This window comes from Grampus griseus, assembly GCF_964374135.1.
Source record: "Grampus griseus genome assembly, chromosome: 2".
NCBI classification, from domain to species: Eukaryota; Metazoa; Chordata; class Mammalia; order Artiodactyla; family Delphinidae; genus Grampus; species Grampus griseus.
Window position 1 is genome coordinate 22,209,268 of NC_139018.1, and position 25,875 is coordinate 22,235,142.

Sequence of the window (25,875 nt, forward strand, 5' to 3'; positions counted from 1 at the left end):
AAACCATCAACAGATGGATTAAGTAACAACTTGTATACAGTTAAAGAGAGAATTAATAGATTGAGAGATAGATCAGCATAATATATCCAAAAAGAAGAATGGAGGCATGGATGAACAATACAGAAAAGAGCATAAATGACCCATGGGATTTGGTAGAAAAGATAAAACTTAAATCCAACTGGATTTCCAGGAGAGGAAAGAAAGAATGACGCAGAAACAATGAAGAGATGTGGCTGAAAATTTACAACACATGAAAGAGATTAAGCTACAGATTCCATGATCTCTGTGGGTCAGAAATGGGATAACTACAAGTAAAGCTGTACATAGTCGTATCATTGTAAAACCATTGACACTCAAAGTCAAAGAGAAAATCTTAAAAAGAGCCAGAGCTGTAAGGGGCAAATTACCTTCAAAAAGAAGCAATGATTAGAAATGTCAGCTGACTTTACTTCCAAAAGGATAATCAACTTTACTTCAATTAAAAAAAAAAAACTATGAAAAAGGATACTGACATCAGGCTTAGCTTGAAAGATGCAAATAATAAACACAGGAAAAGTTAGTAGAGCTGGTTCTGTCACTAACTTATGTGATCTAAAGTCATTTTACCTTTCTAGTCCTTTTTTAATGTTACAGTTTGGATTTGAGCTTTTTAATTTTAACATTGTACAATTTTATTCTGACTCTTTGTCATAGATTACTGATATGCTATTTTGTGTTCACTGTGTAAGACCTCTTGACTACTTACATGTTAAACATAGTTTTTTATTTTACTTGTGTATAAATTACTCTCCAGGTAGACCTTAGTTCTCCCAGGCCTCATCTGTATGTTTCCTGGATTGATAGTCTAGGTCCTACAGCTGGTGAACACTCAGGCAGGATGGTATTGCACAAATGCCAGTTTAGAGAAGCAGGGAACAGAGGGTATGGAAATATTAGCTTTTTCTTTCTTTCTTTTTTTTTTCCAGAAATGAGAGTGGTAATAGAGATAAATTGTTGAAATTCTAACTCTACTTCTTTTAATCCAGCCTATTTTAACCTTGGTTCTCCAGAACAGCTAAGTCCAAACAACCAAAGTGAAAAAGGATTTACTCATTTGTGACTCATATTCTGTTTCAGCTGTGCTCTTCCTTCAGTTGAAGCTACTTTCTTTCTGCACAGTTCCCCAAGGAAACCAACTTATTTCCTCCATCAGTGGTGTTCTACCTTTTAATTCTGGCTGAATTTAGGAAGCCCTCTCTTTTCAATCGTCTTGTTTTGACATTCTCTTTAAAGAGTTACAGATGACTTGTTTTCTGGATCCATACATTATTTTTATTAATATTATTTTTTATTCATCCTTGGCTAAAATGTCTAGACCAGAAGTTTCTCAGCAATTCAGGGTATGTGGATTTTCCTAAGTTTTACTCTTTGTTCCTTTGGGTTTTTGTTGAATCCTCTTTTCAGGTCAATAGTTCTGTACAGCTCTGGATTATATTCTCAGTATTAAGCGTGATTTTATTTATTGTAGCCCTTTAGGTCTTAAAAGATGTTGTCTTATATTCCCTGCTGGCTAACTTCCTAATAACCTGAAGAGAGCATTTGGACAACTGTGATCCTAGTTTGTACTAACAGTCCAACATCTGACCACATGGTTTTCCGGGATTTGAAATCTTTGAATGAATGAAAGGTACTCTGCTACAGAATTGGGCAGTGCACTTTTTTTTCAAAGCAGAAGTCACTGTGACAGCTGTTCATTTTCCTGTTTATTATAGATCTGAGGTTTCTGAAGGAATGTTTAGAAGGAAGTCTTTCTCTTTTTCAGATGTGTTGGCCTTGTTATGTTTCTAAGCATGGGCACATCAATCTGATGGTAATAGAAAGATGGAATAGGTAGTGACAGATGCTATTTAAAACCAGATGTTAGAATTGGGTCTTAAAATATTTATGTTTACTATTTTTATATTTCTATTAATATAACTTAGTTCAAAATTTTCTCTGATATAAATTCTCTTTGGGAACCCAGATAGTTCATGAATAGCTTTAAAATCTCTAGGCTTATTTGTATCTGGAAGTTTTTTAAACTTCATTGTATCCTTTAATTTAGTTAAAAGAAAGCTTGGAGCATTCAATAGGCCAACTGCGGAGTCAACGGTTATTGAGAAACTCAGGAGGGAGAAGTATTTCTGTTACAAGTCTGAGTACAAGTGACCTCGATGGTGGCACTGTGACAGGTAAACTCTTCAGATGTTCTGAAAACCTCTTCTTTGTCTTAAAAATATTCCTGAAGTACATATTGGATACATGTAGTGTTTAGACAAATATAACCCATACATAAAATCATACAAATAAGGTGTTAGAAGTATACTTTGAAGCATGTTCAATGGGACTTTGATATTCTGAGTCTGTTACTTTTTTCTTCTCAGGCTCTGTAGACCATGTAGAGCTTCACCTGACAGAACCTTATTTAATTGTCTGCCTCCAGTCAAAACACACACACAAATAGGATTTACTGTGTGGTGTACTTTCTGGATTAGAAGTCTTGTCCTAGGTTCATAGTTTTTCAAAAGTCTCATTATGAAATATCCTGTGACACTTGTTAATAACAGGGGAATTTTATCCTTGGTGTGCAGCTCGATTTCAATGGCTACATAAAAGGTGATAACACTTAGCTTGCATATAATTATACTTTCCTACAGCACTGAGGTTCATGTTTGAATAGAAGAGACTTAGAAAAGTGTGCAGTGAAGAGAGGCGATTTAGACAGAGTGAACATTAGTAGCTTGTGTTGTTAATATCATTATTGGTCATGATAATAATGATTAAAAATCACAATCAGCTATATTTCTTTATGTAGTTTAGTTTATACTGATTATTTATTTATTTATTTATTTTTTTGTGGTACGCGGGCCTCTCACCGTTGTGGCCTCCCCCGTTGCGGAGCACAGACTCCGTACGTGCAGGCTCAGTGGCCATGGCTCACGGGCCCAGCCGCTCAGTGGCATGTGGGATCCTCCCGGACTGGGGCATGAACCCGTGTCCCCTGCATCGGCAGGCGGACTCTGAACCACTGCGCCACCAGGGAAGCCCTATACTGATTTTTAAACACCATTCAGATTTTAGATAATTTGTTATTTGAAAAATTCTGTTTTATTAGTATTATTTTAGGGAGTCATAAAAGTTATTTTTTTTTAGCAACTTACTATTTTTATGTAAGAGAAAATACTATATTGCTTCTTTGAAAAGTACAGCCAATTAGAATTTTTGATGTGTTCTAGTTCCAGGTTATTTCAGTTGTTCATTTTATCTGCTTTAAGAGCAAGATAAGTGCCAATTTTGTGGAATTTTATGGCCACAGCAAGATATTTGTTTGTGATTGTCTGTGGGAAATAATCCAGGTTGAGGGCACATGTATATATCCATGTCTGCTGTGTATTTCCTGAGTAAAATTTTAGATCGTTTCTTCTCATGTGGTGTTTTTAATCCTTTCCCTTTTCTTTCTTCTGTAAAGAGAGCCACCGTTTTCCACCTACCTCACCTCTGAAGGACTATGGGGATCAACAGGGTATTAAACGAAATAGGTCCAGAACTGGTGTCCGATTTGTTCGGGAGACTGATGACGTGGGCCAGGTATTTTGTACCCATTCTGTAGTCTGGATCCTTGCATTTCTATTTAAATCACTAACACTTGAATTTTATGGCTGTATTTTAACTAAGAGTTTGATCATCACTAACTTTGTAATGATTGTTTTTTTAAACCAAGTAAAGTATTTTATTTTCAATGTGTTGATCATCATCATACATTTATTTTGAATTTTGTTATGGAGGATTATATTTTGTAGAACATTTAAAAGTGAGTTTAGCTGGACATGTTTTGTTTCCTTGCTCAGATGGCTTGCTCTTTTCCAAGCTCTGCTAAGTCAGCTAGTTTCTATTTTTCTAAGTTTAGTTTAGTATGAATAAGTTAGTCTTTGTGTGGTTAACCTATTGATTTTTCCATTAGTGTTTTTCTGATTTGCTGAATCACTGATGGAGCCACTTTGTATTAAGCAGGAATTCTAAGCTTTTTCTATGTATTCACTAAAGATTTTGAAGGTATTAGTTCTATAGCTATATTTCTTTTTCTGCTTCTTTAAACTTCTATGCAAGAGCTGAAAAAAATTTTTTTTGTTATTGTGTTGGGTAGCTAAATTAATTAGATAAGGACTAGGAGATGTTGCTGACTTAGACATCTTTGTTTTGGTAGTTTTAAGATTGAGGACTCAGAGTTTGTTAGGATACTCATCTGTAGCTTTCCCTTATTATAACATAAGATAAAGAGATAACAGAACCAAGTGCATTAGAAGACGCCTTGTAGAAACTTTTCCTTGACAGTGTTATTTTTTGGTAGGTGCAACTTGCTAGTGTGGATTATGTGATAAAACCTAGATCAGAGAACAATATCCTAATATTACTTACTCTTTCATTTTATTTATTTAGTGCCTTTGTCCTGGGACAGTGCTTGGGCTTGGAAACAGTGATGAGCAAAAACCTTGCCTTTTCACAGAGCTTACAATTTAGAGGGGGAGCTAGATACTAATCAAAAAGTATGTAAATACACCCATAATTGTGAGCCGAGATGCTTGCTCTAACGGAAGGAAGCATAGGGCTATAGGAGTGTTTATAGAGGGACCTGCCGCAGTTAGGGAAGGCTTCCCAAAGAAAGGCTGATTGAGCTGAGATCCGAAAGTTGAGTAAGAGTCATTTGAGGTAGAACAAATACCTTGGCAGGAAGGAAGATAGCACCTATGAGTAATTTAAAGAAGGCCATGTGGCTAAAGAAGTGTGAAACCCTGAGACCATGCACAGCCACGTAAGAGGGTGACAGTTACTTCGAAAAGATCACTCTGGCTCTAGTGTAGAAAATAGAGTCAGTGTGGGTAAACCAATTAGAAGGATATTGCTGTGTTCTGGGTGTGAGCTGATGGCCACTTGGATTAGGATAAATGGAGTTGGAGAGAAAGTGGTAGATTTAAAAACTATTTGGTGGATAAAATGAAAGGTCTTGAAGATCAGATGACCATTTGGGGAGGGCGGGAATGAGTGAAAAGGTGGTGTCAAAGATGAGTCCTAGGACTCTGCTTTGCAAAACTGGAAAATCATCACAGCAAAACCTAAGTGAATGGTCTGTTGCTCATCTGCTGTATTACCTCCACTCCTTTCTTTTTAATTGTTCTTCCTTGTTTTAGTCCATTTCTTATGATGACCTTTAGCTCCATATGACTGTTTACTTTCTTAATGCCCCAGTGCAGCATTTGTGGTTTTGTTTACATATCTGTCTCCCATGACACTTGTTTCCCAGCACAGTTGCTGGCACTGGTTAGTTGCACAATGTGAATTTGTTGAAATGAATCAATTTTTTATTTCTGCAAGTCTGTATAACTTAGTTTTTTATTATAAATTATAGCCTACACATACATGTATAGCATACATATTTACCATTAAAAGTACAACAATATGAAAAATCCATGTAACTACCACCCAGACCAAGAAATAGAGGTTTATAATACACCCCAAACCTCTTTTACACTCCTCCTTTCCCCAAGGGCTATCAACTATTTTGACTTCTATGTTAATCATTCTCTTGATTTTTAAAAATATTTTTACTGCTTATATCTTGCTTAGTATTGCCTGTGTTAAACTTTATATAGATGGAATAATGCAGTGTAACTTTTTTTGTAACTTTCCTTTTCCATTTAATGTTTTGTTTTTGGAGTGTAGGTAGGTTTGATCATTTCATTTTCACTGCTGTGTGATACTCCGCTGGAGGAATATATTGCAGTTTATCTCCATTTCATTCTTAATGGACTTTGGTTTGTTTTTAGTGTTCTCATCATGAACAGTGCTGCTCCATACATTCTTTTTTTTTTCTTTCTTTTTTTTTTTTTTTGCGGTACGTGGGCCTCTTACTGTTGTGGCCTCTCCCGTTGCGGAGCACAGGCTCCGGACGTGCAGGCTCAGTGGCCATGGCTCACGGGCCCAGCCGCTCTGCAGCATGTGGGATCTTCCCAGACCGGGGCACGAACCTGTGTCCCCTGCATCAGCAGGCGGACTCTCAACCACTGCGCCACCAGGGAAGCCCTGCTCCATACATTCTTGTTCATGGTTCCTCATGCATGTGGGCAAGGGTTTCTTGGCAGCATGGGTTGGCATGCTGAGGCATGTGGTCTAGTTCAATAAAGTTCCGTAACACAGCCATGCTCATTTGATTATGGCTACTTTTGTGCTATAATGGCAGAGTTGAGTAATTATGACACAGGCCATAGAACCTGAAAGCCTGAAATATATGCTGTTGTACTGTTTACAGAAAAAGTTTCCAGACCTCTTTTCAAGAGTATCTATAAAGAGTGAAATAGTGCACTATAGAGGATGTAATGGTCAATGTTATATATAGTTTTAAAAACTTTTCTTCGAGAGAAAAAATTTTATTAGGTCTTGATAACATTATAAAATATGGGTATTATTGCAAAGAGCAAGTTCTTATTCTTACCCTCAGTGAATCTTTATGGAAGAATTCAACAGAATCCTAAATGGATAACTTTGTTTTGCTTTTATTAGTTTCATGCTTTTCATCAGTCCCTCCGAGACCTCAGCAGTGAACAAGTTCGCCTTGGAGATGATTTCAACCGGGAACTTGCCAGAAGAAGCCGGTAAAAGCTGAATATGATTTTTGTTGAGGGGTGAATTATTAGAAGAATAAAATAGGTTCTATAATTGACATGTTTACATGAATTTCCAAAAAAAAGTGCTATGTTTTTATACTAGTATTTTAAAGTATATTCATAAAACAGTTCAAAACCCTTTGAATTTACAATGTATCATGACTCAGTGTTAGACAAATTAATTTCGTGTTTTTAAGAACATTTTATTTCATGCTGACATTATGGAGAGATATGTTGCAAGACCTTAGTAAAGAGGTAGATTTGCAAATACATTGGGGAGAGAGACCCATTGATCGACATTGGAGCAAATAGAAGCATAATGTGGAATTTGTCAGTGGACATGAGCCATTGTAGAATCTGACATTTTATCTTTCAGTTGAAATCTTCAAAAGCTAGTTGTTTATGTCTGCCCAGTTTTTGCAATTTTGTCAATTCTGGGTATTCCCTAAGAGGTATCACTTTATTTAAGATTTCTTCACTGTCTTCATTTTCATCATCAGTGGTGACAGGTGACTTTCATTTAGAGACCATATTTTTCAAGGAATAAACATTTATACCATCTCAAAAGTCATAATCTATATACAGCAATGATTAGAGAACAAAAAAGGTGAATTGAAATTCGTTCACTTGCTAGGTTCACTTGCTAACTCGTACTCGAGCTAATGAAATCATTCCACATGACAGTTTTGTGTTGCTATAGCAAAAAGAGTCAAAGCTGTAAATGTTAAATCTGAATATCAACTATAGTCTGCATAACTTATCTGCTTCTGTATGAGGAAGGCAGGAAATTTAGTAATAAGAATAAAAGACCTTGCTGTTACCATTATAACTACTACCACCAGTAAATATTATTGAACACTTATTTCATGTCAGGTAGAATTAGGTTTAATTCTCACGACAGTTCTAATGAAGTGGTAATTATTATTTTTCCCATTTTTTTTTTGTTGTGGAAACAGGGCACAGAGAGATGAAGTAACTCAGCTTGTTGGAGATCAAAGGAGGGATGTGGTGGAGTCAGAATTCAAATCTAGGCAGTAAGGCCCCAGAGTGTCTGCTCTTTACCACTTATAGTACACTGTGGTTCAAGATCATTTTCACATGTAGCTGATATGAATAAGGCATTTAAATTCCTGAATTTTAAACTATAATTATTGAGCTGTGTTATTAATCTTTTAAATGGCAAGGGTTAGTTAATTTAATACTTAGGTATTTATTTCTGACAAGTTGATAAACTCAACAGAATGGCATTAATATTCTAATACAGTATGTTCTTGGAATGGCTTTATTATGTAGCTTTTCCACATTTGAAGGAAGGGTATAAATTAAGCATTAGGAACATGAGTTTCAGAAAGTAGTTGTCCTGTAGGAAGATACAGGGGAAGTTGCAGGGATGGTTTTGTTGACTAGTTTAAATGGTCATTTGGACATGCAGTGGTGGACTGGGAATCTTCTGATCCATGGGCTGGTACCATCTGGTAATAGTTTGTGTGACCTAGGGGCATATGTAAGACAGAGAAATTTTATTAGAGCCAAAATAAGAGTCAGTTTTCTTCTGAATCTTGGTGGCTTAACTTTGTGGATGAGGAAGATTTAGGATCCAGTTCTGCTTTACTTAGACCACAATTCTTAATTCATGTTTATAAAAATTCTGGGTAGAAAGCTGTTAGGTTTAACTTCCTACATGATTCAGAAAGGTTGATACTCTCATTTACTTACTAATTTTTAATATTTTTCATGACATTTATTGCAAAAGGTACATAAATAATAAGTGTATTATTATTATAAATAATAAGTGTACTTATTATTGTAAGTAAACTTTTAGAAAGCAAACTTTTAGAAAGGATTATATAAAGTTAACTGAGAACTCACCTATTTTGGATGCCATATGAAAAATTGATTAGAGGAGGGTGAACTAGAAGACTGTTGCATTAGCATGAGAGATGATGGCTTGACCAGGATTATGGTAAGGGAGAGATGAACAGGGATGTTTCAAGTTTTTTTTTTGAGAACAGAGAGCTAGGATTTGGCAATGGATTGGTTATGAGGGGTAAGAGAGAATAAACCAAGGATGACTCTCAGATTTCTGACTTGAGTAACTGAATAGATGGTAAATCCACTTCCTGAAATATGGAAGACTGGTGGGGGTAGGTGAGGCATAGAAATTAAGAATTTGGCCTTGGATATGTTAGGTTTCAGATGCCAGTGAGACATCCAAGTGGGAATGTAAAATATGCAGCCAGATATTTACTCTGGAACTCAAAGGAGAAGTCTCCATTAGAGAGATAAATTTAAGTGTGGTAAGCATATAGAAGTGGTATTTGGAGCTATGGAAATGGATGATATCTAGAGAGAAACTGTAGGGAGAACATCAAGGACAGAGCTGAATGCCCAGGAGTTCCAATATTTAGAAGTCATATAAAAAGAGGAGCTGGCTTGAGAAGAAAGAGCTAGTGAGGTATGGGAAATCCAGCAGCACATGGAATCACAAAAGCCAAGAAAGAAGTACAAGTAAAGACTTTCTCAGAGATCTAAAGACTTAGAAAGTTGACCGTTTAAGGTAACTTCTTTCTGAGGAAATTACTAAGGGCATATGAGTAAAATAAAATGGCAACCAAGAAAAAGGAAGATATAGGTTATAAGAAATAGTAAAACTAACCCGAGACTTCAGTGAAAGTAATTTCCAGCATGATAGCCATATAGCAGGCCCAGAAAGTAATCACTGAATTCGAGCAGGAAGTAAGTGTCCTTTGAGAAGGATGTAGTCAAGAAGAATGGAGTAGATTCTTAGTAGATGATTGAGTAATAAGTGGGAGAAAAACATCAATGATGTGATAATAAGGCCCGTGTAAGGCCAAAAGGTAACGGAAAACTCTAGAAAAAAAAAAAGCACAGGAAAGTTAGTGATCCAACTAGGAATCTGACAAAAATGTGAGCATGATAGAATGTAAGCAAAAAGCATTAATTCTCTATGATGGAGTAATTCATAATGGGTATAAATGTATTAAGTTACACAGGTAACCAATAGAAGAACTGAAAATAGTAATAAATTTATCTGAAATTGAAGAAGAGTGTGAGTTAAATATTTCAAAACAGAGTTGAAAATATCTCGAGTTGAAAATGATGGAGATAGCCCGCAAAAGAATTGAGAACGTATTAGTTGAGCATGGTTGCCAGGCGGGGTTGGAACCAGATAAGTGTGAGAGAGAAAGGGCTTTGCTTTTCTTTATACGTTTTCCTGTACGATTTGGTTATTTATCATGTGTGTTATTAATTTGATGGGAAAAAGGTAATGGGAGATAAATGAGTGAGGACAGAGTTTGTATAGCACACTCAGATGTAATTTGATTATGAATTCCTGGAGAGGATGTGAGATCAAGAGTTTTGTCCTCCTTACCTCTTTCATTCTTCTTAATTTAAAATGGGAGCTATTTCAGTGTGTTTGTTTATTGAAGGTGATCTAGTATAGCATTGTTTCTCTAAGTGTAGTCCCCAGATTGTCAGTATCAGCATCACCTAGGAATTTGTAGGGATGTATGTTCTTGGGCTCCATTGTGTATCTACTGATAGATACTGTGTTTGTAACAAGTCCTCCAGGTGTTTCATAGGTTTGCTAACGTCTAAGAACCACTGCAGCAGAGTATTATGTAATAACATATTATGATGTTGTAAATTTCACGAATTATGTATATTTTCTCAAATAGCCAACTTAAAAAAATACTCTGTTTTTTGTTATGTGCCTAGGTCCGATGCTGAAACAAAAAGGGCTTTGGAAGAACTGACTGAAAAACTTAATGAAACCCAAAAACAAGAAGTGGTGAGAACTCTTTATTTATAGAAAGTTTTATTTCATACACAGGTGGTAGAGTGATTGAGCTGGTTGTAGTCACAGTGAAGTTTACTAGATTTTAACTTTTTGGGTAGTATATGCCATTTTGTCTAAAAATATGTTCTTGCACCTTTTATAAAATATTCATGAATTTTAGGTATTTAAGTTTGAAATATTTATAGTGGTAGTATATTAGAGACAGAATTAATTTTTAGAGTTATGAATATTTGAAAGAGATTTAAAATTTTATTGACTCAGTGATATTGTGGTTTTTATTAAATGATATTTGAGAAATACAGAATTTTTTGGTAGTGACTCTGTAACACTCCCCATTAAGTATTTTCAGGTCATCTCACAGAAGTGTGTAATCAGCATTGCTGCAAAGAGCTCCTTGCTCTCTGTTTTTTGTTTGACGTGGTGTTGATTGAAAAAACCCCCTAATTCTCGAGTTTTATTATCTCAAACTCAGATTGTTGACACTCATTATTTATTTATTTATTTTTTGGTACGTGGGCCTCTCACTGTTGTGGCCTCTCCCGTTGCGGAGCAACAGGCTCCGGATGCTCAGGCTCAGCGGCCATGGCTCATGGGCGCCGCCACTCCGCGGCATGTGGGATCTTCCCGGACCAGGGCACGAACCTGTGTCGCCTGCATCGGCAGGCGGACTCTCAACCACTGTGCCACCAGGGAAGCCCGACACTCATTATTAAGTGATTGCTTTTTATCAAATCACTATTCCTGATGGAATTAAAATAAAAATGAAGTACATACATTGTCCATTTCTTTGCATCATCAGGTTGTTTTTTTCCTTTTTTTAGGAGAAAAATATCATCAGAAATTGTCACTAAACTGTTGCAAACTTATCCACTTCAGGAGTAATTGTGTATTCATTCATTTACCACAAAAACGTTGTTTTTGTAAGGCAAGGGATAGTAGCAGAATTTTCTTAACTTGTTTTATTAAAATTGAGAGTTTCCTAATAAAAGCAGATAATTTTTCTCCAGTTGTAATTTTTCTCCAGATGTTACTGTGTTTACAGTTTCTTACATAGATGTGCTGAATTTATTTTGGAGTTTGAATTTATTGGCCACATATGCTAAGATATGGATATGTTCTATTTTTAAAGAGGTCAACTTATTTTCTCTTATTTTTAATTTAAAAAGTTTGGAGATACAATGTACTTATAGAAAAGTACATGTATTATTATATAGCCTGATGAATTATTACAAGGTGAGCACACCCATGAAACCGCCACCCAGATCTAGAAATAGAACATTGCCAGTGCACAAGAAGCCTCCTTATTCCCCCTCCCAATCACTAATTTCTCCTTTTCTGACCACTATTTTGACTTTTAAACCTATAGATTAATTTTGCCTGTTTTGAACTTTTTATATAAATGGAACCATGTAGGGCATTTTTTTTGTGTCTGACTTCTTTTGCTGATCACGATTGTGATATTTCTGGGTGATGTGTCATGTACTTGCAGTTTGTTCATTTTTTATTGCTCCTTAGTATTGCATCGTATGGATATACTGCAATATATTTTAACATTTTATGATAGGTATTTGAATTATTTCAAATTGTGGGCTGTTACACATAATCTACTGCTACCAATCTTATTGTTTTAGTGCACGTGTTTGCATTTCTGTTGGTATGTAACATGGAGTGCAATTGTTAGGTGCCTTCCAATTTAGTAGATACTGATAAACAGGTGTCCAAAGTGGCTTCACTAATTTACACTCTTTAGCAGCATATGAGAAATTGTGTTGCTTTTCAAAGACTTGGTATTATTAGTCTTTCATTAGTAGCCATTATGTTCGGTGCTTACAGTATCTCAGCATGGTTTTATTGGCATTTTCATGATTACTAATGATGATGAGCATCTTTTCGTATGTTTGTCAGCTATTGGCTAGTTTCTTTTTTGAAATGCCAGTTTGCTTCTTTTGCCCACTTGTTTTACTGGCTTGATTGTCTTTTTGTTATTGATTTGTGGGAGGTTTTTATATATTTAGTATACAAGCACTTTGTCAGTTATCCGTATTGCAAATATTGTCTCCTATTCTACAGCTACTGCTTCTTATTTTTAAAACTCTCTTAATGGAACCTTTTGTTAAAATTTAATTTAGTTCATTTTCCATCTTTTCTTTTGTGGTTAGTGCTTTTTTGACCTATTTGAGAAATTGTTCCCTATCTTAAGATCATCAAAATATTCCCTTATATAATCTGCTAGAAGGATAGTGTTTTACCTTTCACATTAAGATCTAGTATGTACTTGGAATTGATATTTGTTTCTGGTGTGAAGTAGAGGTCATACATTTTATATGGATATCCAATTGATTCAGTTTCATTTACTACGCTTTCTCCACTACTTTACAGTTCTGTCTTGGTCATAAATCAGATGTTCATATGTGCGGGCATCTGTTACTGGACTCTTCGTTCAGTCATCTAGTTAATACATCTATCCCAGTGCACATATCACACTGTCTTGATTACTGTTGCTTTCTGATAAGTTGTAATATGGTAGAGTAAGTCCTTTTACTTTGTTTTTCAAGCTTGTCTTGTTTGTTTTTTACTCTTTGCATTTCTGTTTACGTTTTAGAATCAATATGAAATTGTTTAAAAGCCTGCTGCGATCTTGATTGGATTACATTGTTTCTGTAGGTCAACTTGGAGAGAATACAAATATTTACATATTGAGTTTTCCAATTATGAACATAGCAAATCCCTCCAATAATTTTTTATAGTTTTTTATCCAGACGTCTTATATTTAATACATTGTTTATAAGATTTATGCCTTGGAGTTGATATTTTTATGCTATTTTATAGAGTAACATTTAACATTTGAAAAATATAATTATCCTTGTTTTTCATTTGGAGGATCTACCCTATTACATTTAATGTAAATATTGATTTAGTTTGTATAAATCTACCATCTTAACTATTTGCTTTCTATTGGTTCCACCTCTGTTGTTTTTTTAAATTTTTTCTTCTGTCCTTTGGATTTATTAGTTTTCATTTTTCCATTTTTCATATTTATTATCTTGCTAATTGTACCTTATTTTTAAATTCTTTTTAATGTAGGGATTAAATGTAGGGATTAGAACATGCATCCTTGATTTATTAAATCTAGTATAAATTAGCACTTTTAGCTCTTCCTAGCAAGTACAAGGATCTAAGAAACTCTAACTCCATTAACCTCATTCTCCACTTTTCTTTTACTATCATGTATTTTAATTCTATGTTTAATCGAGCCACACAAGACATCACTATTATTATTTTATACAGTAATTGTTCATTTAGATTTACCCTTATATTTATTCTTCTTTGTTTTGCATTTCTTTGTATGTTCTTTATTCCTTTCTACATCCCTGAGATTCCATGTATGCCTTAGGAACATACTGTAAAATTTCCTTTAGAGTGAATCTGCATATACCTGATAGAATTCCATTTAGAATTTTATTTAGAGTGGGTCTTTTGGTGACAGATCCTCTCTATGTTCATTTTTATAATTTTTTTTTGAGGTACGCGGGCCTCTCACTGTTGTGGCCTCTCCCGTTGCGGAGCACAGGCTCCGGACGCACAGGCTCAGCGGCCATGGCTCACGGGCCCAGCCACTCCGCGGCATGTGGGATCTTCCCAGACTGGGGCACGAACCTGTGTCCCTTGCATCGGCAGGCAGACTCTCAACCACTGCGCCACCAGGGAAGCCTCATTTTTATAATTTTTAAAATTTGTTTCTCCATTTGGAATGTTTTCTTCTGACCTTTCGTTTAGTCCCTTTCTTCAGCTGAATCAAATCTATTAAAACCACCCACTGGTTTTTATTTTCAGTTATTACATATTTCGTTTCTAGAATTTTTATTTCTTTTCTTTTTACTTTGTAGTTCTAATCCTCAATCTGTGTATCTGTGTCTCATAACTCCATCATCTGGATCTTCTATAGGTCTGTTTCTATTATGTCTTATTTTCCTGGGATTTTGATCGCATTGTTTTTGCCTTCTGTTTACTTTTGATTGTCTAGTTATTTTTGATGACAGAAACTATTTCATTCTCTTCAAAGTAAACTTGCATAGATAATTTGATCATTACTATGTATGAAAGGACATGTTTCCTTTTGGTTACAGATTAGATTGGGGCCATAGCACTCATGAATTACCTTATCATTTATTGTTGAGACATTTCAGTGTTAAACTTTAGTGCCAGGTTTCAACTATTTCTGATTCATCCTTCCTGCTAGTGTATAGTCCTTCAGGATTCCAGCCCACAGGCTGGGTTGTGGGGATGGAGAAGTTTAACCTGGGAACCCCTTTCCTGGGAAGGGCTCTCAACTTGTTTTTCCTCTTTAACCCTATGCATCTGTTGAAAATCTATTCAGCTTCTCAGTGTCTCTGCTGCCTTTTCTGAAATGGGCTGATATTTGAGAGAGAAAGGATAGGGTTTCTTTTTTCTCTTGCATCTTGGTCTCATATGTCTTTATCTCTTTAGCTTTCCAATGCCTTTAAACAGATATTTAAAGTATTATTTCTTGCTATTTAAGTTATTTTCAGTGGAAGGATTGGTCTGAATTATCTAGTCTGTCATTTTTAGAAGTGAAACTCCCTGAATCTTTTTATATCTATCAGATTCCATTACTATGTTTGTGATTCTTAATGCACTTGTATGAGGCTTCTGTTACTTGCTACATAGGTATACAACTCGTGAGCATGCTTGTATCGAGGGCTTTGATCCAAACTCAGATATCTTCAATGTTCTGCTGAGATCCTTATAGATCTGACTAAGCCATGGACATATCCAGTGGTCATGCTGGTTTCTGACATTGTTAGATAGATGGGATAGTTTGAGTTTGGGGAGTTTGAAATGCTAATTTGCATAATGCACATTACATTTTGTAAGTTTCACCTTTTGCCATTTTTACAAGAGAACCTGAGCTACTTCATTTATATTTCTTTCATATAGCAAGTAAAATTAGCAAGCACTGTCTATATAGTCTAGAGTGTTAATGTGGGTCTAAAATATAACCACTGAGTTCAGTCTTAGCAGCTGAATTCAAAGAAAGCCTGAGTTCTCTCGTCATTACTGTGCATCAAGAATTATCCCATATCAGATAAAAGCTATGATTGCACAGCTCTTCCATAGATGTCATACCTCACTAGTGCTCAGTTCTTTGGTGTAATTCGTTTATACAACTTGCTTGTTTACTCAACTGTCCAGTGGGCCCAGCTCATCAGGGCATATCTTTTTATGTTGTCAAAACCTGGAAAATCATACACACGTAACTGTGCACTTGGTTGAATTGTTCATCTGCTAGTTCCTCGCATCAAGTTGTGGTGTTACACCTTGTTTTGTGCTTTCTGTAATTTGCTTTCAAAGTAGGGTTGTCTCATAACTGTACAGAGAGCATGTCAAACCTCACATGGGTGTATGTAGTTCTGATTAAGAAACAATTGCCTAATGCAAAACTTAAAAATATTGTGGAATTTTAGAAGGTCTTCTGAAGGCCACATGGTGTTTACTTTCAATCTGTGCAAGGTTTAGTATAGATATTGTGACTCACTTATTCCAACTGAAGTCAACATTTACATTTTATAACTGTTTGACATATTGTGAATTCATGATAGCGTGTTGTCAGGGAAGATGCAGTTTTGTTGTTTGAGCATTAAACTTCTCAGAGGCTGCAGCTGTGTTCCCCCCTCCAGGTTTACGTTTAAAATAAAATTACCAAAGTGATGCACATTCACTGCGGCAAACTTTTAAATATTGTACAAATATATAAAGAAAAATGAATGCTCCTATCTCCCACCAATTTCACTTTCTTTTGGTAACTCCTGTTAATCAGAATTATTGTGCATTATTCTGAGATTGCAGTTGTTTATCATGCATTTTCTCAGTAACTAAAATACATCTTGAAAGTTTATAGAACACATTTTTCTTTGAGGGCCAAAAAGTATTCCTATCAAACACGCCAAGATTTAATTTGTTAATCCTTTGGGAATCATAATTTTGTTTGTTCTTTTTTCAAACTGCCCATTGGAAGGGAGATATTATTTATAGCATGATGCTATGGAAAATATTTTCTGTTAACAATCGTGATAATAAACAATATTTTGTGTGCCTCGTACCACAGGGGAAATTTTAATCTATTAGTTGTCTAGGCTTTACCCGCTTGAGTGTGATATGAGTGCATATTAAGTTTGATTATTTATGGAAGAAAAAGACAATTTTATTTTGATTTCTGTAGGAGGGTCACTATTTAAATTAAAAATGTAAACGTGGATTCAGCTCCTTCTGGAAGAGTTGATCATAAATTGACTCTAAAAACTTTCTCAACACTGTGTTTAGTCAGATAGTTATTGCACAGATTACAACAGCAGGATAAGTAACAAATACTTACTGGAATGGATTTTTTTTTTTTTTTTTTTGCGGTACGCGGGCCTCTCACTGTTGTGGCCTCTCCCGTTGTGGAGCACAGGCTCTGGACGCGCAGGCTCAGCGGCCATGGCTCACAGGCCCAGCCGTTCCGCAGTATGTGGGATCTTCCCGGACCAGGACACGAACCTGTGTCCCCTGCATCGGCAGGCGGACTCTCAACCACTGTGCCACCAGGGAAGCCCTGGAATGTATTTTAAACCAGCAGATATTATTAAAGATCTGAGGAATCAACATATTGAAAAGCCAGAATACAATCCTATAAACGGAATGCTTTTGCTTTTGTTTCACCTCCTTTCATTAAATGCTAACTTTAAAGGTATTCTAATTTTTATTCTGTTATTTTGCTATTTTAATTTATTTAATTAATTTATTTAATAAATATATTTATTTATTTTTGGCTGTGTTGGGTCTCCGTTGCTGCATGCAAGCTCTCTCTAGTTGCGGCGAGTGGGGACCACTCTTCCGCCACAGTGCATGGGCCTCTCGTTGCGGAGCACTGGCTCTAGGCATGCGGCTTCAGTAGTTGCAGCACGTGGGCTCAGTAGTTGTGGCTTGTGGGCTGCAGAGCTCAGGCCCGGGAGCTGTAGCGCATGGGCTTAGTTGCTCTGCGGCATGTAGTATCTTCCCGGGCCAGAGCTTGAACCCATGTCCCCTGCATTGGGAGACGGATTCTCAACCACTGCGCCACCAGGGAAGTCCCTATTTTGCTATTTTTATAAGTAAATTTAGAGATTCAGGACTTTTTGATATCTTAGTAGTAAATTTGATTGATTGGTACGTACTCTGATAAAAACGAATTTTTTAGTATTGGGTGATGTTGTTAATATTTTTCCCTTAGGTCTTACAAATAGAAAGTAAGTGTGAGGAGGCAATAATAAATGCAGTCCTTAAAATAATTTTTATTATTGGGAATTATCTTATCATTCAAAAGTTGCAAATATATGCTGTGTCCTTAGGTACAAAGTCCATGCCATTCTGTTTAGAACTGTTTTTACTTGCTCTTGCTTTGGTCTTCCCTGTCTCAGGAAAGGGCATCACAGTCCATCCAGTGGTCACCTAGGATTCACTCCACATCTTTTTCTACATACCACACTTCCAATCCATTATCAAATATTGTCCTTTTTATTTCTGAAATCTTGCTCAATTCCATCTGTATCTGCTTAATACTTCTGTTCAGTCATTTTTTTTTGAGTTCACTGCAGTAGACTGCATTGAACTTGGTCTCTTACCTCCTACAATTGCCCATATCTGTGCTGACAGTTACCAAGTGATTTTTACTTTTTATTTTATTTTATTATTTTTCATTTTATTTTTTATGTTTTGGCTGCACCACACAGACTTTGGGATTTTAGTTCCCCGACCAGGGATTGAACCTGGGCCCTCAGAAGTGAGAACTCAGAGTCCTAACCACTGGCCTGCCAGGGAATTCCCCCAAGTGATTTTTAAAAATTGTCATCACAGTGAATTACTCCCATGCTTTTTAAAATCCTACCTGAGCTTTTTCTTTTTCAAATTCCTTAGCATAGCCTATACTGCCTGCATTATCTGGCTTTTTCTATGTTCCTTGAATTTGCCAAACTCATTCCTACCGTATGGTCTTTGCACTGGCTTCACTTTTATTTCCCCAATTTTTTGCATGGCTAGCTCCCTTTTGTCATTCAAGGCTCCTGTTGAATGTCACTACACTGAGAGAGGCCTCTCCTGCTCTCCCTTTTTTGTTATTTAATTGTTAGCAGTTAGCCTAATAAACACACTGTTCTATATATTGCCTTTTTCACTTAATGTATTTTTGAGATTTGAGATTGTTCCGTATTAGCCTCTCATGAGCTTCCTAATTCCTTTTTTTTTAAATATTTAAAGCATTCTATTGAATGAATATCCCAAAATTTATTTAACCAGTCTTATATTGATGGACATTTCGGTGGTTTAAATCTTTTCTTTTATACACAGCACTGCAATTATTGATCTTGTACATGTACCATTTTTCACATGGGAAATTAAATTGGTAGAATAAATTCCTAGAAGTGGATTTACAAGGTTAAAGTCTATGAGCATTTGTAATTTGTTACATACTGCTCAATTTTATAATTAGTATTTTAAATGTCTTCTTTTTAATACTTTCATCTGAGAATTAGCATTTATCTTATTCTTTTCCAAAAAAGGATGAAAAGTGGCTTACCTTAAAATTATAATATGTGTGTTGAAGTTATGTTAATTCTCATCGGCCCGTTGTATTGAGTTTCTTCTTTCCTTTAGTATCAGATCTGCATCTTCCTTCCCTTATCAGCCCTCTCCACACCCCTGGCAGTTTTATCTAGGCATGTGATTACTCAGGTAGAGATGACATGCCTCAGTTTTCCTGTGTGGCTAAGTCGTGACCATGTGACTAAGTGTGAGTAAAAGTGGTACATGCAACTTCTGGGTTGTCTTCTTGTAACAAAGCCACTTGTCTGAGACTTTCTTTCTCCTTATGTGGGTTGAAATGGGGATGTAGCACTAACCCAGCTTAAACCAGGCAGGTGAGGATAACTACCTAGGGGTGGTGGAACAAGAGATGGAAGAAACCTGGACCTCTGAATGACCTTAGGGAGCAGAGTGGCCTGCCAGCTTGTCCTGCTTTCTTCTGGGCTGTAAGATGAGAGAGCATGCATGTAATACTAATCTTATTTTAGCTGATGTATGTTTGATCTTTTTGAGAGAGCCTAGACTGTACCCTAACTGATATAGAATGTAATGTAGACATAGACGAGAAAGAATAGATAAAGAGAAAACTGGAGTTATAGAAATGTGTATTTTAGGTCTTTGGCTGTTGCTGACTTAGTTGGAGTTGGGTAAATCAGTGTATTAGCAGTAGGAAAAGGAAAGTACTTTGAGCATATTGATCTGTCTGGATGATTGGGTCGATAAAGATAATTTGGTGGCCTTACAGGCCACCAGATTATAATTCTACCACTGTTGAAATTCATAAAATACTTCCTGTGTTTATTCATTTTCAATCATGCTAGTTTGTGTATCTGTTTTATTTTTCCTCAATACTGACTAGCTATAGTGCCTATTCATTTTATTATAGTTTTCTATATTATAGTTTTCTGAAACAGAGCAGGATATGACTATTTTCCCATGTTCCAATGGTTGTATAAGGCAGTAGTTGTATTTGCTTAGCATTTTGCCTTCCACTAAGTGCTTCTCTTTGTCAGTTAAGATCAGTTTCAGCCGTAAATAACTGAAAACCCCAAATAATAGTGATTGGGAAAAAAAGACTAAGTTATTTCTCTCCTGTGGGAAAGTCTTAAGTAGGGAGTTCAGGGTTCCACATGGTGTGTACTGATCTACAGTATATAATAGTTTCAGGCTCTTCCTGTCATGCTCTTTTTGTTTTTCCTGCTGTTATGGTCTCAAATTTATGGTCGGAGATGGCAGCATCTGTGTACTAGGCAGCAAGACAGAGGAAGGAATGAGTATGAGAGCAAAAGGCGCCTATGCGCTATCCTTTATGGATAATTTCTTGAAGTTGTCACAACACTTATGCATGTATCCCATTTACCAAAATTTAAGTCACATGGCCAGCTAGCAGCTGAAGAGGCCAGAAAATGTATTGATTATATTTTGTAGCCACCTGTCTAGTTAAAATTCCTTTACCATGGAAGAAATGGGGAGCTGTAATAGTTTGAAATGGAGAACAAAATTCTATGAAATGGATAGACATTTTGTGGATGGAGTGGAGAATATATATATATTTTTCTTCATTAGACTCTTTATTTCTTGGGTGAGGATTTATTTGAAAACCAATTTAAAATTGCATTAGTCATTTATGGCTGCATAACAAATCTCCCCAAACTCAGTGGCTTAAAACTTTTATTATTTCACAGTTTCTGTGGGTTAGGAATGCAGGCGTGGCTTAGCTGGGTTGTTTGGCTCTGGGTCTCTCACAGGCTGCAGTCATCTCAAGCCTTGACTAGAATGGATCTGCTTCCTCGCTCATTCAGTTCCTTGTAGGTTAATGGACTGAAGCATCAAGCATCATGACCTGTTGGTCAGAGGCCTCTTTTGTTTCTTTGACACATGGTTTCTCCAAAGAGCATCTCACAACATGGCAGCTTGCTTTATTAGAGCAAGCAAGTGAGAAGGCAAGAGAGAACATGCTAGCAGGATTGAAAGTTAGAATTTTTATAACCTAATCATGGAAGTAACATCTCATCACTGAGATGTTAATATTTAAAAATAAATATTAATTGTTATCCCATTATCAACAGGGAATTATTTTAATCAATTACAGAGAACTATGCTTTTGCTAAAAATGAGGATGTAGATTTGTTGTCATGGAAAGTTGTCTGTGATCTGTGGGAAAAAAAATATGGAAATATATATATATATATATATATATATATATATACACTGAAAAAATCTATAAAATACTATGTATAACACCCAATTTTTGTTTAAAAATTTAAATGAAATTGATATGTGTTTGACTGGTCATACACATATGCATAGAAAAATTTCTGGAAGTATACAACAAAGTACTTAGCATTATTTTTTTCGTGCTAGGTGGTATTAGCAGATTAAAAAAATTTTTTATTCTATATTTGTTTGTTTATTTTTAATTGTTGTGAAATACATATAACCTAAAATTTACCATCTTATCCATTTTTAAGTGTTCAGTTTAGTAGTGTTATGTACCTTCACGTGGTTGTGCAACCAAATACAGAACTCTTTACAAAACTGAAACTACACCCATTAAACAACTACCTATTCCCTCTTCCCCCAGCCTCTGGCAACTACCATTCTATTTTCTGTTTCTATGGATATGACTATTCTACATACCTGATATAAGTGGAATGATACAGTATTTGTCTTTTTGTGATTGGCTTATCTCACTTAGCATAGGCCTTCAAGATTCATTCATGTTGTAGCAAGTGTAAGGCTGTCTTCCTTTTTAAGGCTCGATAATATTCCATTGTATGTATAAACCACATTTGGTTTATCCATTTATCTGTCAATGGACACTTGAGTTGCTTCCGCATTTTGGCTATTGTGGATGATGCTGCTTTGAACATGGGTGTGCGCATATATCTCTTTGAGACCCTGATTTCAGTTCTTTTAGGCCTATGCCTAGAAATGGAATTGCTGGATCATATGGTACCTTTGTTTTTATTTTTTAAGGAACTACCGCACTCTTCTCCATAGCGGCCGCCCACCTTTACAAACCACCACCAGTGCACCAGGGTTTCAGTTCCCCTGCAGCCTCCCCAGCACTTGTTTTCTGTTTTTTGTTAATAGCCATCCTAGTGTGCTTGAGGTGGTTCCCTGTTACTTATTTTTGATAAGTGTTGCTATTACTTTTTATATTGAGTGAACGATAAAGATATTTCCATTTTGTAAAAATGGAATGAATTAACAACTTTTTATTTTTCAGTATTTATTTATAATGTTTTCTATAACAGCAGGTACTGCCTTTATTTCAGATGCAGTAATAAATTGTTGGGATATTAGGGTTGTTAGGATAAATTAGAAGCTTGATGCTGAAGGCTATTTTGAAGTTTTAGTAAGGCACTGTGAATATCATAGTAAACATCTTCATTGTTTTTCAGCACTCGAAGTTGGAAACCCAAGACTTAACAGTCTTAAATGTTAACTGCTAATTTTTTGATGGAATATTTTTGCTCAGCCTTTATTGACTAATTAAACTTATGTTTACCAGTGTCTTTTTAAAAAACAACCTGACTTGAGGTGTAATTTACCATAAAATTAATCTGCTTTAAGTGTAAAATTCAGTGATTTTTAGTGAAGTACTGGGTTGTGCAGCTATCACCATAATCCAGTTTAGAACATTCCTATTGCCCCAGTGAGATCCCTTGTGACCAGGACCTTTCTTGACTCTATAGAATTTATGGCAAAAGATTTCTTATAACAGGGCTGTATTTATTGCTTCTCTTCTATCTACTGTACCTCCTCTGTGAAATATACACAAATAGTCAAATAGTGTATATTTTATTTAGGGGACTGTATAGTGATGCTTCTGAAGTGTGTTTGCATTTGCACAGCTTTTAGCAAGGAAGATCTCGCATCAGAGAGAAAATTCTTTCATGTTTATTTTAGAGAGTCCCAATTAAACACTTTGCAGTTTGACTTTAGTTTTTGATCTTTTACAGCTGGTTTATTTTTAGCAGATCATAGTAGCAAAGATTGACAAGCCCTTTCAATTATTTGATGCATATAAATTTCAAAACCTTCCTAGGCAGGTCACGCTCATAGATAATTAAAATGAAAAAGAACTAAATAGATAGAACAGTTTATCATTAATAGAGTAATAAATGCAGTTGTAGGCAAAATTGGTATTTTTCTTCTAACTCACCAGAGGGCACTATTTTCTAGTTTATTACTTTTAACTCTGATCTTTTGACATATTATATTCTACTTTGGAAAATTTAAGTCCTTTATTGGGATCCAGATTTGGATCAATTGGAGACTAATGACTGTTTACTATTGCAACTTTCAATTTTTTTGTGACCTGTTTTATAATAGTGTCATTAAAAAAGGATTCTACAAATAAGCCAATCTTAAATGCTTTAGGCGATAGTGTATCTGGCGTAAAATATCTCTTCAGTTTTAGTCTTTTTTTTGCCTAACAGTTCTGTAATCTCACTTTTCTCTTTATTCATGTTAAGGTTTCAGATCGGGTAGAGCGACGGCTTCAAGAAATACAAAGAGAGATGCGTACAGAAAGAGAGCTGGTGGAAAGACGGCAGGATCAACTGGGACTTATTTCTTTGCAGCTACAGGAGGTTTGTGAAAAATACCTTCTTGGAATATAAATCTTGAGTTTTGGTGGTTATTTAGCTATCGTTAAAATCGTTATAATTCTTTAGTTGTTGCATGTGAAAGTATAGTTCAGTCTGTAGAAGTATAGCATATTGGTTATAGTTCATTGTGTGAAGACAAGCCTACCTGGTTCAAACCCAGAGTCTACGCCTTACTGGCTGTGTGACCTTGGGCAAGTTCCTTCACTTCTAGGCCCATTTCGTCTGTGGAAAATGGAAATAATAATAGTATTTACTTGATCACATTGGTGCAGGGGTAAATAAGTTAATGTGGGTAAAGCACTTAACGTAGTGTCTAGCATGTGCTGAATACATGTTAACTGGAAGTATAATTATTTGGATTAATTTTCTTTGGTGTGAACTAGACCAGGGGTAAACAAACTGGTCTATGGGCTGAATCTGTCCCATTGCCGATTTTTGTAAATAAAGTTTTATTGAAACGCAGCCACTCCCATTCATTTTCAGTTTGTCTGTGGGTGCTTTTGGGACACACCGTTGGCAGAGTTGAGATGTTGTGAAAAAGACCATATGGCCCACAAAGCTTAAAATTAGTATTGACTGGCCCTTTATAGAAAAAGTTTGCAGATCCCTGGCCTAGACTATCATCAAACCAATTCAAAACGGAGGTTACTTACACTTTAGGTAACCTGTTTATTTCGAAATTTTACACTTATGAAGAAGTTGAATAATTAGAACAAAGAATTTCTGTATATCCTTTACCTCGGTTCCCCCAGTATTCATATTTTACCAGACTTGCTTTATTGTTTTATATATGTATCTCCATATATATGTATATCTAAAAATTTTTTTGAGCTAGTTGTTGACATCATGTAAATACTTTTAAATCTAAATAATACAGTGTGTACATTCTCTTCTGTAGTCACAGGAAATTAACATTGGGTCAATACTATGATTTAACCTATAGGGTTTTTAAAAATTTTTTATTTTACATCTTTATTGGAGTATAATTGCTTTACAATGTTGTGTTAGTTTCTGCTGTATAACAGGGTGAATCAACTATATGTATACAAATATCTCCATATCCCCTCCCTCTTGAGTCTCCCCCACCACCCTCCCTATCCCACCCCTCTAGGTGGTCACAAAGCACAGAGCTGATCTCCCTGTGCTATGTGGCTGATTCCCGTTAGCTATCTGTTTTATATTTGGTAGTGTATATATGTCAATGCAACTCTCTCACTTCATCCCATCTTACCCTTCCACCTCCCCATATCCTCAAGTCCATTCTGTATGTCTGTGTCTTTATTCCTGTCCTACCCCTAGGTTCATCAGAACCCTTCTTTTTCTTCTTTTTTTTAGTTTCCACATATATGTGTTAGCATATGGTATTTGTTTTTCTCTTTCTAACTTACTTCACTCTGTATGAGAGACTCTATGTCCATCCATCTCACTACAAATAACTCAATTTTGTTTCTTTTTATGGCTGAGTAATATTCCATTGTATATATGTGCCATATCTTTATTCATTCATCTGTCGATGGACACTTGGGTTGCTTCCATGTCCTGGCTATTGTAAATAGAGCTGCAATGAACATTTTGGTACGTGGCTCTTTTTGAATTATGGTTTTCTCAGTGTATATGCCCAGTAGTGGGATTTCTGGGTCACATGATAGTTCTATTTTAAGTTTTTTAAGGAACCTCCATACTACTCTCCATAGTGGCTGTATCAATTTACATTCCCACCAACAGTGCAAGAGGGTTTGCTTTCTTCCACACCCTCTCCAGGATTCACTGTTTGTAGATTTTTTGATGATGGCCATTCTTACTGTTGTGAGGTGATACCTCATTGTGGTTTTGATGTGCATTTCTCTAATGATTAGTGATGTTGAACATCCTTTCATGTGTTTGTTGGCAATCTGTATATCTTCTTTGGAGAAATGTCAGTTTAGGTCTTCTGCCCATTTTTGGATTGGGTTGTTTGTTTTTTTGATCTTGAGCCTGCATGAGCTGCTTGTAAATTTTGGAGAATAATCCTTTGTCAGTTGCTTTGTTTGCAAATGTTTCTCCCATTCTGAGGGTTGTCTTTTTGTCTTGTTTATGGTTTCCTTTGCTGTGCAGAAGCTTGTAAGTTTCACTAGGTCCCATTTGTTTATTTATTTATTTT

At 35.8% G+C, this 25,875-nt stretch overlaps 1 protein-coding gene across 1 annotated transcript in view; it reads left to right on the forward strand.

Annotated features, from left to right (window-relative positions):
* CEP128 (centrosomal protein 128) overlaps positions 1-25,875 on the forward strand; it is a gene marked incomplete at its 3' end in the record, with an annotated part of 415,333 nt that overhangs the window by 19,474 nt on the left and 369,984 nt on the right. The window contains exons 3-7 of the mRNA XM_082649309.1: positions 2,084-2,210; positions 3,488-3,606; positions 6,574-6,665; positions 10,419-10,491; positions 23,601-23,717. Coding sequence (XP_082505435.1) covers positions 2,084-2,210; positions 3,488-3,606; positions 6,574-6,665; positions 10,419-10,491; positions 23,601-23,717 — 528 coding nt within the window. The remainder of the gene's footprint in view (positions 1-2,083; positions 2,211-3,487; positions 3,607-6,573; positions 6,666-10,418; positions 10,492-23,600; positions 23,718-25,875) is intronic.